Below are 18,461 nucleotides of genomic sequence, written 5' to 3' on the forward strand. Positions count from 1 at the left end.
CTGTGGCCTACAGTAGGTGTCACCAAGTCACTAGTGGCGTTTCCATAAAGCCTCTTAATACGCATTTCTGATAATTCGCTTCCCTAATTCGAATAAGTTTATGGAAACATGGCTACTGTCTCTGAAAACTAATTGAGCAAAACGAAAATCCAATTAGGAGTGAGGGAATGACCAACTACACCCCCTGATTATGTTACGGTCATAGTTTGCTTAATTAATTTCTAAACAATTTCAAGACAGAGACCACTTTTAAGAATGTGCTGTAGTAGGGTGAGCAGTTTTGACCACAGAAGTCAACGCAGTTGTAATAGAAAGATCATACCAGAAGGTGTCTCTCTCTCCTCGCTGTTTTCATCATAGCTGAAGCACATTTAATAATTTGGTGCTACGGTTAAGGCTACATGAACATGTCTGTATTTATGTTAACCTAAATGGCAAGGGATTTAACCCATGTTATCTGAAGAAGAATCTTGATGTATCATTAATTTTGGCAATGTTTCTATAGACCCCGCACGATGCATTGTACATACTGAAAATGTTGTTGTTTTTTAGATGCTTTATATACTCTACTCTTCAACTCTTGATATGGAAGATAAAAAACATTCAAATGTTTCCAAATGGAAACTCTAGTCTACAACATGGCTTCTTGCCTGGCAAATCTGTTTAAGAATACTACTCCTGGTTTATAAAGTATTAAGTGGTTTAGGACCAAGATATACCCTGTTCTGCTACATAATGAACCATCTGGTCAAAATTAAATGGCTAGACAACAAACTCCCAGAAAACTGCTTGCCAGTTTACTGTTGACTTTTATTGAGGGTTGTGCTGCACTGTTTCTTTATTATTTAAATTTCTATCTGTTTTATGTGAGCTTATTCAGATTTCCTATTCTCTTAACCCTTTATTTACTTTTATAGTGTGATTTTTTTGCACCTTGTCGTAATGCTATTAACGTTTGGTGTAACCAAGATTAACGGATGCTCCCTCTCTTCAAGCAGAATAACACACTCTCTATAAAGATGCATGGACCTGAGACCCTGTACCCTGTCCACACCTATGGTTTGAGTCTGGCCCAAATTTCATGAGAGAGCAGTGTTCACTCCACTCACTGTAAACAGTAAAGTTTAATCAAGGTATGTCCAAGACTATTGTGTCTGTTTACTTGTGCAGGTGGTGGGGAGCAGCAGAGAGAAGAAACTGTCCCAGGGTTTGGTGGCTTCATCTCAGCTACTGGTGACAAGCCCTTACAAAGGTCTACCTTTGACTATTTCACCCCAGAACCTCCCCCTATAGTCACCAACCTGGGTGTAAAACTTGACCCCCACCTATAACCTTCAGATTCCACATTAAACACTAACAGCTCCATCCTACTGTACACTCATCCTGCCAGATGCAGAAAAATGTTTCCCTCCTCTTGCCCTTCAGTTCTTGCCCTTCAGTTCATGCTCCCTCTTACCTCAAGGATTAAGGAACACCTCACCCGCTCCCTGCGCTCTGGAAATTTCAACACTTTTTTCTTCCCTACTTGATAAGGTGAATTTCAAATGTGTCAGATTTTAATCACATGTGCTATGATGAGTTTGTGCCGAAAATAAACATTCATTTCATGTCTTTGTGACTAAAATACCTGACGCGAGTAAGGCTCACTCACACAAACTGTGAGCAATTAAGCCAGAAGAAGCTCCCTTCAAGAGTCACATTCAGTGCCATGAATTCCACTTTATAAAAATATTTCAATCAGGTGATTGTTCACTTAGCAATCAGCACATTAGAGACAGAATACAGCTATGTTGGGCTTATGCTTAATTGATATTCATTCGTATACGACAAAATATAAATCAGGCATTATACGGTTTAGAGAGTGCTCCACTCTCCACCACCTCACGACAATGTCAGTCTGACATCCGAAAAGGATTCAAAAGTTACAGTAGGAGTGATTAAATATAGTGGAGCTAAAACTACAGCAGTGCATGTAATGGATGCATATACTGTAGAACATGGAGAGAACATTTATTGTTTTTGCATTATGATCCACTTCCATTTTGGCTTATATCCAGGTAGGGAGACATCTGAATGCACTATACGAACATGGATCAGTGCCTCCATTTTCAGACACAATCTTAATTTAATTGCTCAGTAGGAGCAAGGTGAAAATACACAATCACCTTGTGACCTCAATAATCCAAAACATCTGACAAAAAAATGATGTAGCAGCTGCATTCTCATCTGCCTTACTAATTATAATGTCACTCTATTTGAAATGGAAGGACAATATCCTTATTGGCTAGAGTGGAAGTTACCATGGGAATGCTTGTTTTGTTGTGCCAGCTAGGCCCAGGTTCCCAAAAGGAATTGGATCATTGGCTTAACTCTCTTCACTACTCGCAGCGGAGTGAGCGCTGCCAGGGGTCAGCAAAAAGAATTATGAATATAGCTGCAAGCAGCAATGAAGTGTCCTGGCACAATTAAAGATAGAGGAATGAGGCTTTCAGGAATTGGGTAGCTGGTGTTGATGTGCCTTAAGCCAATGGCTCATGGTGTGTAAAAAGAAAATCTAAAAGATGGCATTGTCGATCAGTCGGTCATTCTTCCCAACAAGTCCCAAACAAGATATTGAAAACTGAAATAGCTGAACATTTCTGCACACCTTCATGCCGTAGGATTATTCCTATGGTTATTATGACAACATGGCCTTTCCTCTATGCCACCCTTAGACCAAAGCATCCACACCCACACAAGATATCTCATGAAAGGGAAAATTTTGGATCAATTAAAGTTCCTGTAAAAAAAGCTAATCTTTCAGTAAGTAAGTAAGTAGGTAGGCAAGTGGACCTGCAAGGTCAGGAACTTGCAAAACATTTATCTCTTTATTAAGTTAACGTCTCTGTCGTTAGACCTTCATCACGACAGATGTAGGTATAACAATCGAAACGTCTACTTAATAAAGAGAACTTTTTTTGCAAATTTTTATTATCAGAAATCCCCTTCTGAACATTTGCACTCACAAAGTGCTTACGTACGTAACAGAAATAAAAAAATAAAAAAAAACAGCAAGAAACATCAAAATGATTAGAAACAACAAAAACAAACTGTACAATGTATCTAATGTATCTGTAAAAATAAAACAGCAGACACATTTCACACCTGGAGGCCAAGCTCAATGATATTCCCCAAATGCTTTTTGAAACAGTAGTGTTTAATTAATTCTTCAAAATATCCACATACCAAGCCATGAGGAAGGGCATTCCAGAGTCTGGGCACTACAGACTGAAGGGCTCTGTCACCTTTTACCCAGGGGGCAAAGGAAGGTGTGCTGCATTTGCCCCGACATACAAAGTTGTCCACCAGAAATATTATCTATGACCCAGTAGGATCACAACCTATATGGACAACCCGGTCAATTTGTACAACAAAGTCCAATATGGCCGCCTTTAGTTTTAATGGGGGGGTGAATAGGGCAAAATTTTAAACTGAGGGATATTTCCACAAAACTTCACAGGTTGATCAATGGTATACATATGAACATTTTTTGTATTGCAAGTTTCCATGAAATCCAATATGGCCGCCACAATATGGCCGCCATAATGTAAGGACCCAGAAAATAGGTTTTGCCTCTAACCTCTGAACCAGATGAGCTAGAAACGCAAACTTGGTGTCTATTTCATGGTGTCTGACCATGGGAGACTCAATGGAATAGCTAATTTTATTATTGGGTGTGTCTGGACCTTTATTGTGCATATTTGCAAGATGGTGGACTCCCAAAATAGAGCTTTAACATAATTTCTACCATGATTGTTGACTGCTTTTGCAAATACGAGCAATATGAATCCATTTGCTAAGATTTATGGCACAGAAGGGACTTATACCTGTATTATTCTTGAGTTTGCATGTTGTCAAAATGGCTGTAAACGAGATATTATATTTCCTGTCCGATTCTACTGTATGTAGTTGTAGCAATGACTTCAGATAAAATCAGAGACCAAAACAATGTATCTTAGAAATGTTTTTTTAATTAAAAAAAAAGAAAAAAAGAGAGAGATTATCTCAATGAAATGAATGCAACTGCCTTTTTGGGTCTTTCACACATAGACATGCACATGCTTTCCAACAACTTCAGCTTCAGGGAAATTATAATGAACACATGATTAAAACAGGCTGCATTATAATGCAAATAATTGCTAGTCACTATCACTGTCATGTGTACCTATCCTGCTGCATCTTGTCTCCAGTCCTTGGCAACGACACCCCAAGTAGCATGCAATTCCCTTCTTCGCACATGAACAGTTTTTCTGGCAGCCTTTGATACAGCTACATGATATTGCCTTGTCCATTGATATAGGCCAGGCTGGCTCTGTAGATGGACAGGGGACTGCCTTCCCATCACTGTGAGACCATCCATATTCAGTGAAGCAAGGGATGTCTGGCTTCGCGATGTGTGCAGTTTTATGTATTATGGCTACTAGAGCAGCTCTTTTCAGGTGCAGACCAAAGGCATTTTCTGTAGGTGGCAGCAGCTTCAACAGGGTTGATCGGTTATTTAGGAACTTGTACACTCTCAGCTTTGCCAGGTCAAAGTCCTCTGAATGGTCAGCTTTTGATGCATATACAGCTATTGTGAGGTCTCTAGCCTGATTCTTGACATCCTCTGAGAGGGAATAAGAGGAATTTTCACCAAACTCCTGAAGTGCAGGGAGATCTAGACCCATGCTGGTCTTGAACCATGCCTTCTTTCCAGTGAAAAAGGGATAGCTGGTGGTATCTCTGCCACTCAGGCTGTGAATAAAGGGCAGGGCACGACACTGTGCGAGTCCAAGGGCTGAGACCATGTGATGGATAGGAAGATATGCATCCTGCTCTGTTCTCACCCACAGCTCTGGAAGGTCTAGGAGGTGGGTGGCAGCATGATATAGGCACATGATGATGATGTCTGTGTCATTAGCATGGATGACAACTCTGTCAACTTTGTGAGCCTGGACACTGTAGATGGTGTGTAGAATTACCCTTGTGTCGGCCTCCTGTTGTGTTGACTCTAGTGCAGGGACATCAACAACACACCCCTCCTTGATCAATGATCACCACACTCCTTGTCTCTTCTTTAAATCCTCCACTCAGGTAAAGATGGGTTGTACCAAGAGCAGACTTAAGTGTCTCATTTTGACACCATTCTTCACAGAGGAATCTTAGAAGGTTTGCTTTGTTTTCAGAGACAGCAAAAAACTCTTGAGGATCAGGAGCTGTATATTGTGCAGAGACTTCATATTCTTTTGCAGGTTTTGAATGGACATACCTGTGTTCCTGCTCTGCTGTCTTAAGACTGGGTCCACTGCCCTGCCCTTTATTCACAGCCTGAGTGGCAGAGATACCACCAGCTATCCCTTTTTCACTGGAAAGAAGGCATGGTTCAAGACCAGCATGGGTCTAGATCTCCCTGCACTTCAGGAGTTTGGTGAAAATTCCTCTTATTCCCTCTCAGAGGATGTCAAGAATCAGGCTAGAGACCTCACAATAGCTGTATATGCATCAAAAGCTGACCATTCGGAGGACTTTGACCTGGCAAAGCTGAGAGTGTACAAGTTCCTAAATAACCGATCAACCCTGTTGAAGCTGCTGCCACCTACAGAAAATGCCTTTGGCCTGCACCTGAAAAGAGCTGCTCTAGCAGCCATAATACATAAAACTGCACACATCGCGAAGCCAGACATCCCTTGCTTCACTGAATATGGATGGTCTCTCAGTGATGGGAAGGCAGTCCCCTGTCCATCTACAGAGCCAGCCTGGCCTATATCAATGGACAAGGCAATATCATGTAGCTGTATCAAAGGCTGCCAGAAAAACTGTTCATGTGCGAAGAAGGGAATTGCATGCTACTTGGGGTGTCGTTGCCAAGGACTGGAGACAAGATGCAGCAGGATAGGTACACATGACAGTGATAGTGACTAGCAATTATTTGCATTATAATGCAGCCTGTTTTAATCATGTGTTCATTATAATTTCCCTGAAGCTGAAGTTGTTGGAAAGCATGTGCATGTCTATGTGTGAAAGACCCAAAAAGGCAGTTGCATTCATTTCATTGAAATAATCTCTCTTTTTTTCTTTTTTTTTTAAAATTAAGCCATTTTGACAACATGCAAACTCAAGAATAATACAGGTATAAGTCCCTTCTGTGCCATAAATCTTAGCAAATGGATTCATATTGCTTGTATTTGCAAAAGCAGTCAACAATCATGGTAGAAATTATGTTAAAGCTCTATTTTGGGAGTCCACCATCTTGTAAATATGCACAATAAAGGTCCAGACACACCCAATAATAAAAATAGCTATTCCATTGAGTCTCCCATGGTCAGACACCATAAAATAGACACCAAGTTTGCGTTTCTAGCTCATCTGGTTCAGAAGTTAGAGGCAAAACCTATTTTCTGGGTCCTTACATTATGGCGGCCATATTGGATTTCATGGAAACTTGCAATACAAAAAATGTTCATATGTATACCATTGATCAACCTGTGAAGTTTCGTGGAAATATCCCTCAGTTTAAAATTTTGCGCTATTCACCCCCCCATTAAAACTAAAGGCGGCCATATTGGACTTTGTTGTACAAATTGACCGGGTTGTCCATATAGGTTGTGATCCTACTGGGTCATAGATAATATTTCTGGTGGACAACTTTGTATGTCGGGGCAAATGCAGGTTTCCTAAAAAAAGGCTGGTTTGCCCCCTGGGTATTTGGTGATTAACCTGGTACAAGGAATGATAGACCCCGGTCAGCTGACCTTAGGGTCCTGTTGGCCTGGGCCCATATCGTTATAACAGGTCAGTAAAGTGAGCACCAGGACCTTGAACTGAACCCTAAAAATAACAGGATGTCAGTGCAAAGAGGCCAGAACTGGAGTAATGTGACACCTTAACTCAATGACCCAATACCACCAGCCACCTATATGCAATGCTACCAGAAGCCACAATGAGCACCTCGGTGCAGTATATCGCCGTAAAACTATAGGTCATGGGGCTACCAATTTCGCTGAGTAGGGGCAATTGTCCTATATCAGGGTGATAATTTAGATAAATAGCAACCAAGTGGTTCTACTGCATGCAATGCCCGTTCAGAGGTGTGGCCGTCGTTCAGAAGGTGTGGCCATTCAGAGCGGGCTGTTTCTGGAGAACTGCTCATCCAATCAACTTCACCCTCAACTATTCCTTACCTCCTCAGAACCTCAGCAATATGGAGAGGTGGAAAAAGTACTCACATGTTTTACTTAAGTAAAAGTATCAATACTGCAATATAGAAATACTCTGATACAAGTAAAAGTCCGGAATTCAGAATATGTAACAATACGAAAGTACTGGCATCAAAATGTACTTAACGCACAAAAGGTAAAAGTACTCATTGTGCAGAATGTCCCATTTTCAAATAGAATATTTTGAAAATAGCAGATCTACAAGCTCATAATGTGAGCTTGTAGATCGTCTATTTTCAAATGGTTTTGTAAAATGGTTATTGGTTATATGGTTATTGTAAAAATAATCAAAATCCAGAAAGTAACTAGTAACTAATGTTTTCAAATACATGTGGTGGAATAAAAGACCAATATTTGTATCTGAGATGTAGTGGAGTAGAAGAAAAAGTATATTGTAAATTGGAAATACTCAATTAAAGTACAACTACGACAAGATTGTACTTAAGTACAGTACTTACTAAGTAAATGTACTTAGTTACTTTACACCACTGGCAATATGCCAGCCAAGTGTGAAGTTGGGTGGATGAGTAGCCAGAGTGCAACAGTTGTAGATAACTGCTGATCCAATCGACTTCACACCTAACCCTGTAGTAGGCTACTCCTTGTGTTCTCCTCAGCAACAGACCCACCAAGGGTGAAGTGGGTCGGATGAGTGGTCCTCGAGATATGTCAAGGAGGGACAGACAGAGAGACAGACAGACAGACAGACAGACAGACAGACAGACAGACAGACAGACAGACAGACAGACAGACAGACAGACAGATTATTGAAATGTATAGATAGAGAAGCTGCCATGGATACCAAGCACTGTAGGTGAAAATTACTCCGATTTACTAAATCTAAACAATTTAAAATGGTTTTGGGTTCAATTTGAATACTGAATAATAGTTTGTCCACCTCACAAAAAGGAGTTATATTTTGAATGTTTTTTTTTAATGCATAGTGCATTATACTTTAGGCTTTGCATTTGCAGCAGGTCATATTGTCTTGTCAGATAAAAGGATTTGATGCATAGATGCATTTTATACTGGAATCATCGCTCCAACTTGAACCAATTTGGGACACCGTTTGGTAGAAGAAATATTTTCACAGTCTAAATCAAAGCCCCATGTAATGGAAAAGTAAATAAGTTACACTGACATAAATAGACCTTACTTCTCTGTCAGCACAGAAGAATTATAATGACATACTGAATGTAGCAGCAGAAACATGGAGAGAAGATGTGCATCCATTTCCCACATCCATTTCACATCCATTTCCCAATAATTCCTTCCCTCTTGTAGATAAAACTTGCACTAACCCAGTTACTTGCTTCATAATTAATTCTGGAGGAAAATATAAATATCAGGAGTTCTGTATTTACAGTCTTTCTCAGAATCTGCAGCAGCAACATGAAAGATATTTTGAACCTGTAGGTTGCTAAGCCAGTGTCGACAATTCATACTGTATTGTTTGGCCTACACAGGTCAAAAGGAATAGGTTTGCATCAATGTTTGTTTTTGAGACAAAAGACTAGCTGTTATTCCCCCAGCTATTATAATGCACACAATACAGGAGGACTGTACAAAACACATGGTACATTTTGTATACAAAGCATTGCTATCTGTCAGAGGGGGTCTAGTGTAAGATAGATCATTTATTTAATATAACCTACAGCTGTCCAGGGGCTCTGCTCTCTCCAGAGACATGTCCCCAAGTTAGTAATTAACCTTAAACCAGCAGCAACTCTGAAATGAAAAAACAGTCCACTGGTTGTGGTTATTCAATGTCTTAATCCTGCTGCAAAATCTCCCCAATAATCTGCAATATCTCCTGGCATGTTGGACGGCTGGGTGGAGGTGGGCCGGGTTTTAAGTGTGATAGATAGCGTTTGCTTTCAGGCTGCTGCAGCATTATTCTGACCTCCGTTCCCAGCAAGCCGCAATACAGTTCTCCTCAAAAGCGTTTCATTTTGTTCAGATTTTGGCCCAGTTTGTAGTTGTGGCTGACATGTAAACTGTACGGTATGTAGTAGTAATTATGGAATATAAAATGACATAGGAAATACACAGTGCCTAAAGCACATAGTGTACTATAAATGCACAGTACCGTAAGTAAGTATTGCACAATTGCAGTCTAGGGTCAGTTGAATGTTTTACTATTTGGTAAGAAAGGCCAGTAGCCTACTCATGTTTGCTCTGTGTATTGCATTGCAGAGTACAACTTATTAAATAAAATGACCCGGGGAAATTAATATGCAAGTCACACTGTGTAACTATAGCATGTGATCAACAACAGCAACAGCACCTGCAGAAGGCAGTTCCCCCGGCAGTGCAGATGATTGCTGCACACTATTCACAGGTACTGTACTGTACAGTAAATAGTTCTGCAAGAATGTTGTGTATCATGAATATGAACTATTCACAGGTAAATGAACAGTACATATCTCTGCAAGAACATTGCATTTAATGAATATGTAGGTGTCTACTCCTATAACCAAAAGCTCTCACAACGGAAAATATTGACACAGTGACTTCAGCGGGTTGGTTTAAGACGGAATTTGATGTAGGCCTATAATGAGTGCATCAATTTCAAGGGGGTGAGGAAGCAAAAGTGGCAGCCGGGAACACATTTTAGTGTAGTACAGTACATGTAGGCTGTAGGGTCTACTCTACAGTATGTAGCAACATATTTGTTTTTGTAATGTTTTAATAATATTTGAAGTTTTTCAGAAAACGTAGGTCAGGTCTAAATGGGTTAATGCAAAATTTACAGTATATTATATTTGTTAAAGGCAGGATCCAGAATGATTCATTTTCACTTGCAGTTTTGCTCATTGATAAGGCAGTCTGGATTGACAAAAAAATCACATGCATGCCAGACCAAGGGCCTGAGGGCTAGAGCAGTGGTTCTCAAAATGTTCATGTTATGTACATTGATGTGTATTTGGCTGTGGAACCCCATCTGAAAATATTTCGTGGAAGCCCCATAAAAGGTTTTTCAATTTTCAAAATGTTTTGAAAATAGCAGATCTGCAAGCTCACAATGTATTTGCATCACAACACATTTTGCACTTGGAGATCTGCTATTTTCAAAACCTTTTGAACTAGAAGAAGTGCTCTTCCGAGCACAGGTCTCCACCAGGCCACGCGTCCTGGTGGTGGTATAATAGGCCAATGTAAAAAGGGTGACATGTGTTCTTCACCAATCTTAGACCTTTCATGGCGCCACCATGAGGCTGATTTGAACATTTTGTAGTGTAATTTCTTCCTTGGCCTTTTGCGAATGTGCGTGCACAATTTCATTATAATTGCACGCTGTGTTTGATTTGAGGCATTTTGTTCGAAACCGATCAATCCTGCAAAGTTTGGAGGCCAATCTTGGCCAATCAGGATGGAATATTTAATATGGGACAGATCCGTCTTGATCATATGACTGTAGAGATACTGTGTACTGATTTGTGTTAATTTTGGGTAAAATCTGAAGTAGTAATATCCAAAAATGTGTATTACATAAGTCGGCCTCCTGGTGGCGCTATAAAAGGCTGATGTGAAAAATGCAAGGAAAGGATTTTTCCTTGGCCTATAGGGAGTGCGCTTACAAAGTTTGAAACTGATCGGTGGAGTTATAGGTAAAACCACGAATCGGCCTGTTATAGCGCCACCATGAGGCTGATTTCAAGTGGAATTTGTTCCTCGGCCTAGTGGGAACGTGTGCGCGATTTCATGTTAATTGCACTCTGCGTTTGTGATTTGAGGCATTTTGTCCAAAATGGACCAATCTTACAAATTTAGAAAGCCAATATCAGCCAATCGGTATGGAATATGGACAATCAGACAGATCCGTGTCGTTCACATGACTGTAGTAGTGCTGTCTACCGATTTGCGTGATTTTTGGACAAAATCTGTAGGATTTGTGTGTAGTACAAACAAAAAACACATTTCTGTACACTGTACAGAAATGTGTTTTGCAAACATCGGCCTCATGGTGGCGCTAGAACAGGGCCATTTGAAAAATGTGGGGCAGAGGTTCTGAATTGGCATCCAGGGAGTGTATGTGCTCATTTTGGCAGCGACCGGGCCAGCGGCGCCGGAGATTAGCAGGTAACAAACTCGGAGGACGGACGGACGCACGGACTGACGCACAGACGGACAGGGGCGAAAACATACTCTCCCCCTGCCTTCGGCTGGTGGAGACAAAAATCTTCTTTTATTGGCGTTCCAAAAAAAAAAGTAGGATTAAAGTGGTTAAACTATTCCTAATTTTTCTGCGGATCCCCTGAACCCACTCAATTACCTGGTCCCCACTTTCTAACCACTATCTAGAGTTGGCCTGTCAGGCTGTCACACAATTTCAGTTTGACCACAGATGAGTGTTGGTCAATTGTGACCGACTGCCTCCCCTAATCGCTCACAATGCAAAACCATCACACCTTCGACTAACCACCTCATCGTTTAGTGTCACTGCTTTCTGTGGATATTTTTATGCTGCCTTGGACTGGGACTGGGTAATTATTTTCTCTCATAATGTTTGTTGAACTCTTCTTACCTCTCCCTGTGATTTCAATGCAGCTGGAGAGTGTTTCCAAAACTTAATCAAGAGTCTTAATCATCACAAATACTGTTATTATTTGTGGTGTGGGCGGAGTAGGTGGTTTGACCGCTTCATCCAAACCCTCCATTCAGTCACCCCATTTCAATTTGGGAACCATTTGGTAAAAAATTAATACATAATATCTTTTGTTTGGATCGGTCTTGAGAGATTACCACAATTTCAACATTCTCAATTTGTTCTAACAAGCATTCTGCACAAGCAGCAAGTACTTTATTGTCATCATAGTGAAAAATATCTTAGCTTTAGACCCAAATTGCATCTATGAACTTTTGAGTCATTGGGCATTAGGTAAGTCAATTTCAATTCAAAGATCCATGGGCCATCACTGGCTAGAAGTAGAGTCGTCGGGGGACAGATGTAAAGCAATCGCTTGCTGGAAAATTCAATAATGGTATAATCCTTTATCATAATAACTCTCTAACAAGCACACACAGCAATCTTTTCCCCTCATTTGCCTTGTGTTATGCTGGCACTTCATGTTTAGGAATAAAAATGCACCATGTTCAGAGTCTCAATGGGGCAGAGAGGAGGTACAAGTATAGCACCATTTCTTACTCATTTCCATTTTTCTGCAGTCAACTCTGAAGCTCTCTCTCTCCCACCGGTGTGTTGTTTTATCTAGTGAATGATAATGTCCATTCTTCATTTTATTCTCAGTAATATACTCTACATGGTCAATTCTCATATTTCTACATGTCATTAATAGTTTGACTAAGGGTCAGGTTGTTAGGGTTAGGTTTTAGGGTAGTTTTACTGAGGTTAGGGTTAGGGTTTGGGTTAGGGTTAGGCATACTGGTTAACATTCACCAAATCGGCGCAAGCGCTGACTCATTGTGACATCACTTCATAAAAGGCTCTGACATCACGTACACCACATGAGTCAATGGGCATAAATGGACACAGGCAAACAGATGGTCAAAACGGGTCCTATGAAAACAGGTATAATGGGGGTTTGCATTAAAGGGGGAACCGGCACTGTGTCTGCAACACAGTCGGAGGCACAGACAGATACAGAGATCTCCATATATGGGCATAAAATGGATGCAGACAGACAGATACAGATATCTCCATAAATGAGCATAAATGGACACAGGCAAACAGATGGTCAACGCGGGTCCTACAGAGATCTCCATATATGGGCATAAAACGGACGCAGACAGACAGATAACTCCATATATGGGCATAAATGGACACAGGGAAACAGATGGTCAAAACGGGTCCTACAGATATCTCCATATATGGGCATAAAATAGACGTAGACAGACAGATATCTCCATATATGGGCATAAATGGACACACGCAAACAGATGGTCAAAACAGATCCTATGACAACAGGTATAATGGGGTTTGCATTAAAGGGCGGGGCATTCATTCCCTATTTACATGGTTCCCGAGTTGGCCAGGTCGCCGACTAGACGCTCGGCCGCCCGAAGGGCGGCTGAGCTTCTAGTAAGGGTAATAATAGTAATAATAATAATAAGGGTAATAATAATAATAATAATAAACTTTATTTGTAAAGCACCTTTCATGACATGAAATGCAGCTTAAAGTGCAGAGCAAAAGTGAAGCACAAGTGCTTAACACAAGTGCTTAACATAATGTATCTCAATGTCATAACCTTGAAGACTGAATGCCACATGACTATCGTTAATGCAATGATTCCAGGAAAGGGATTGGTTCTACAGTAGGTCAACAGTGATTATTAGAATTTCACATTTAACACATTTAATAAAAATATAATTTCTGTGGTATTTACCTTATTATGTGACTCGACTTGCTTAGTTTCCTGAGCAACCAGGGTTGTGACATTTATGCACAATGTTTATAACAACAAAACGTGTGGCAGTCCAGATTGGTGATACAGTAGTTCTGTAGCACACAGTTCAGACCCATGGCTGTTGCAAGGTCAAGTGAAATCATAACAAATAGGCAGCCAATTTTAACCATATTGACAGTTGTACAAATGGAAAATGCTACACTTTAGTTTAGATCCATCTGAAAATGGTACAAAATTAGATCCATTACACACCATTTCCGCTCTTATGAAGGGGGGAGAGCGGAAGGGGGGGTTTCCTGTTTAGTGATTACCTGCTTTACACCTGCAGTAGCCTCATAGGGTGGAAGTGAACAGATTTGAACTAGAAACGTGCAATAGGGGATAACGGGCTGACGTCACACTCGGCTGAAACGGCTTGTCCTGCACCCCGGCAGCCAAGTTAAGAATGTCTATACTAGCTAGCTCGTAATATCCTCTTCACTTGCTGTTTATAAACCACAGTGACATCACTGACAAATCATTGTATCTTCATGAAATGAGTCTTTTTGCAGAGCAACAAAAACATAGAAAAAATAAATAAAAATAAAATAAACTAAAGAAAGTTGAGCTTTATTGCAACACGTTGATCGGGCCAACGGTGCCGGAGATAAGCTGTACACAGACGCACGGACGGACAGTGGCGAAAACATAGTCTCGACCACGCCTTCAACCTGGCTGAGACAATGAAGCAGCACACAGAGAAAAACCCATGGCGCCGCCCTGGATTGAGGCAATGGTGCCACACCGGAGAAGGGCCAGTACATTTTGATAAATGTTGTCTGTTTCATTTACCTTGTAATATTTTTTCCCTCCAGCAATATACAGACTTTATATCAGGTTCAGGTTCGGTTTATTAGTCAAATGCGTATCCATACAAGTACAGACAAACAATGAAATGCTTGTGCCAAGAGCACTCTCAGCCTTGTTGCACACAAAACAATACGACAACAACAGGTCACCCAGGACAACCCAAAAAACAACAAAACAACCATACAGTGTGACAGTGTACAGTTTAAAAACTGCGTATATTGTACATGACTACCTACGTCTCGCTTCCATCTCTTCGTTAAGCAGCCTGATTGCTTGAGCATAAAAACTATTACTGAAACGGGTGGTGTGAGATTTGATGCTCTGGTAACGTTTTTTTGAAGGGAGGAGATAGAACAGGGAATGGGCGGGATGACAGCTGTCCTTTAAGATGTTCTCTGTCTTTTTCTTACAGCGTGTGTTATAGATTGTGTGTAGCTGTGGTAATTCTGTGCCAATGATTTTGGCAGCTCTCTTCACAATTCTCTGTAACTGTTTACTGTCTTGAGCAGTCACGTTACCAAACCACACTGTTATGCATCCTGTCAATACACTTTCTATGGTACAGCGATAGAAATTAACAAGAGCCTTGGTGCTTAGGCCAAATCTCCTGAGGCGCCGCAGAAAGTACAATCGCTGCTGCGCTTTCTTAAGGATACCTTCGCTGGCCTGATCACATGGCCAAAATTGTAATTACCCAGTGTTCAGTCTAAGGTGAGATAAGTACTTCATCATACACCCCTTCATATGCAAACAGTGGGAATTAGATTTGCTTCCCCAAACGTGATTACCGTCTCAAGGTACGGACAGGTTTATTCACTGGAACTCCCTCCATGTGGACTTCAGAATTTGCAGTGGAGCGCTAAAATGGTTTGAGAACGTTCCAGAGTTCCTTGACCTTGGAACTCTCATGATTCATGAAGCAGCCTTATTGATTTAAACAAGTGTAAAGGCTCTCCTCCAGCATGGGAAATGTAATCTGCTCAGAGGGCCATTCTGGGATATTGCATGAGACACTCACTGTCACTGAAGCCACAGGGCACTCCAACGGCAAGGAACCGGACATTATTCATTCCACTTTCACTCAATATCACAGAATGGAAGCACATGGAATGCAAGTGGAAATGCACTGCTGAATGTGAAATCCCACATCTTCTATGAAATAGATAGATATGTCCGATGTGAGCTTACCGTAGCTTTAAGGAATGTTACATTTCAAATTTGAAAAGTGTTGATATTACTTAATCTATATATAATCACTGGGAAGTTTGATTATGCAGCACATTACTGATTATATTAATTAGAAATTAAAATAGGTTCCTTCATAAAAGCAACTTTAAGGTAGCCTCGTAAAAGTAGCCTCCTCCGGTAATCTACATGCCTGGTATGAGGCTGACTTTAAGGGACACTTTCAAACATGTTTGGAGTCATTTGAAGGTCTACTCTGGCTTTTGTCTGCAAAACTACATTTTATACTATTCATTGAAAACACCTGTCCTTGGTTCAGGTGACTGATATCGGGCTTCTAATATGTGAGGGGGTCATGCTTTTTCAATTCTTTTCTTCATTTATTTTTTAAATAACTTTTTAAACGTGTGTGGGGTTCACACAAAAGCCAGAGTAGAAGTAAAAATGACATGTTTGAAAGTGAAATATCCCTCTAAGAAGGCTTAGAGGTGCGGCCATTGCAGTACAATGTACATTGATTTGTGGGAAAAGGACTTTCTAGCTCTGCAAGGCTGGGGCTTGGACTAAAACATTCTTATATGACAAATTGGACTGATATGGATGAAAGCAAGTTATGATTTTGTGCAACATGTTTAATTTTGGACTCCCTCCAAACAGCCAAGAACTTATTTCCTCATTGGCTCAATGTGAAAAGAGTATACACATACAGTGTGTCAACCATTAATGGTGTGTGTGTGTGTGTGTGTGTGTGTGTGTGTGTGTGTGTGTGTGTGTGTGTGTGTGTGTGTGTGTGTGTGTGTGTGCGTGCGTGTGTGTGTGTGTGTGTGCGTGTGTGTGTGTGTGTGTGTGTGTGTGTGTGTGCTCGAAGGTGAGCATACCCAGTGCACGTGTACATGCACACACGCACAATCATGCATGTCATGTGTGCATATGTGTGTGAGAGAGAGAATGAGTGCTCGAAGGCGAGCATGCCCAGAGCAGGTTCAATCCTATTTGTAAACGGGTGATTACCACAACCTGTGGCTTCAGTTCAGCCTGAGAGAAAGTGAGGAGGAAGAATTGCAGTATCAAGTGAAGAGTGAACAAGAGTGAAGGAAACAGACTCAACATGGATCAGAAAAGTAAGTTCTATTTATGGTGTAGTCATTCATTTCATTAGATCATAAGCTGTACTAACCACTTGAACCCCTACAACCATATTCTGGGGGGAACATCAGCCAAAATGTGCAGATCTACAAGCGTTGCATCACTTTGCGAGCTTATAGATCGGCTATTTTTGACAAAGAGATTTGGTGTACTGTAGATGGAAAAAGTCCAGAGCACGACGTTTACTTTATGTCTAGACTCTAGAGTGTAAGTGGTTAACAAGCTGGTTAGTATGTATTAAATAGCCATATTAGAATCCAAAGTTGATAGACTCACTCAGGACACTGTTTTCCTTTTTTTCTTTTGTGCCTATACTGGGTGGTGTTTTATTAGCCCACAAACTAGGCTACTAGCCTGGCATCGCCAGACCAATACATCAAATGAAATTTATGCTGGCACATCATCACCCATTCTTACCTTCTTCAATCGGCAATTTATCTCTTTGGCAACTGTAATTGCCAGGGTTTATATCAAATATTATTTTGAATTTAAAAAAAATGAAAAGGGTGAGAGCTTTCTAAAAAGGGACATTCATTCACTAATTTACTCAGCACACCATGTGAGCCCATTGTGAAATCCACCAGGATTGTCCAAGAGCAAAAACAATCAGATTAATCTCATCGACCTACCCCCCCCCCCCCCCCCTCCCCCCTCCCTCTCTCTCTCTCTCCCCCTCTCTCTCTCCCTCTACCCCTCTATCAATCACACAGCTCAGTACTCCATCAGGGAGTATGCATCCTCGGACCAACAGGAGGTCATCACGCTCTTTCGCAATGGGATTCTAGAGCATGTCTACCCGGCCTTCTTCAAGGCCATGAGCCACCCAGATCATGTTGGCGTGGCCCTGAGCATCTCCATGGCTGGCTACGTGCTGGGAGGCAGCTCCTATTTCCAGGCTCTGCTGTTCTTCAGTGCATGGGCTGGCCTCATTTACTACTGTTGCCATGAGATCTATGAGTGCTACATGTTCAGACGACTGAGCACAGACATGGCTGACATCCAGGCCCACTACCTGGATAACCCAGATAATTGTTTGTGGGTGGCGGCAGCAGAAGTGAATGGCCAGCCCAAGTTGGTTGGAATGGTCGCAGTGACGGGTAAACAGGAGGAAAGGAGCGGCGAAGAGAGGGTTGATGACTGGAATGGAGGAGTGATCGGGGGGATTGATCTAGAAGATGGAGACGAGTGTTTGGGCGAGTTGGTCTACATGTCTGTGGACTTCGCCTTCCGCCGCAAAGGCCTGGGCCTCCAGTTGATGCAGAAGGCCTTGGATTTCTGCAAGGAGCGAGACTACAAGAAGCTTGTTGTGGACACCAGCTCAGCACAGACAGCAGCAAATTCGATGTACCAAAGATTGGGCTTTGTTGAAACCACGTCCCACCGTAACACGCATGCAAACCGCTTCATCTCCAGGTTGGCCAGAATTGTCGTGGTGCGCATCGAGAAGGTTTTGTGAAAAGATTGAAATGGACTTGGGGCCCCATCTTTGTCCTTTCTTTCCACTATTCAGCCTTGCCTGCCTCAATGTGATGTGTTTACTGTACATAATAACAATACAGTGCATTACCACACAGCATTAAGAACAGTAAAGCAATCAATCACTCCATGTCACCTGTTGGTCAAATAAATTCATTCAAGATGCATATGAAAGAATATAAAAAGTCGAATTATTATC

The 18,461-nt window shown here is 41.3% G+C and overlaps 1 protein-coding gene across 1 annotated transcript; it reads left to right on the forward strand.

Moving 5' to 3' along the window:
* Window positions 1-1,019: 1,019 nt before the first annotated feature.
* On the forward strand, window positions 1,020-18,242 carry LOC308290816 (N-acetyltransferase family 8 member 3; the record flags this gene model as incomplete). Its single annotated transcript, XM_080732727.1, has 3 exons — window positions 1,020-1,059; window positions 1,171-1,233; window positions 17,497-18,242. 3 exons carry the CDS (start codon window positions 1,020-1,022, stop codon window positions 18,240-18,242), a joined length of 849 nt encoding a protein of 282 aa, XP_080588853.1.
* Between the last annotated feature and the right edge of the window lie 219 nt (window positions 18,243-18,461).

The sequence above is a fragment of the Nannobrachium achirus genome (genome assembly GCF_963921795.1).
Source record: "Nannobrachium achirus genome assembly, chromosome: 9".
In the NCBI taxonomy this organism is placed as follows: domain Eukaryota; kingdom Metazoa; phylum Chordata; class Actinopteri; order Myctophiformes; family Myctophidae; genus Nannobrachium; species Nannobrachium achirus.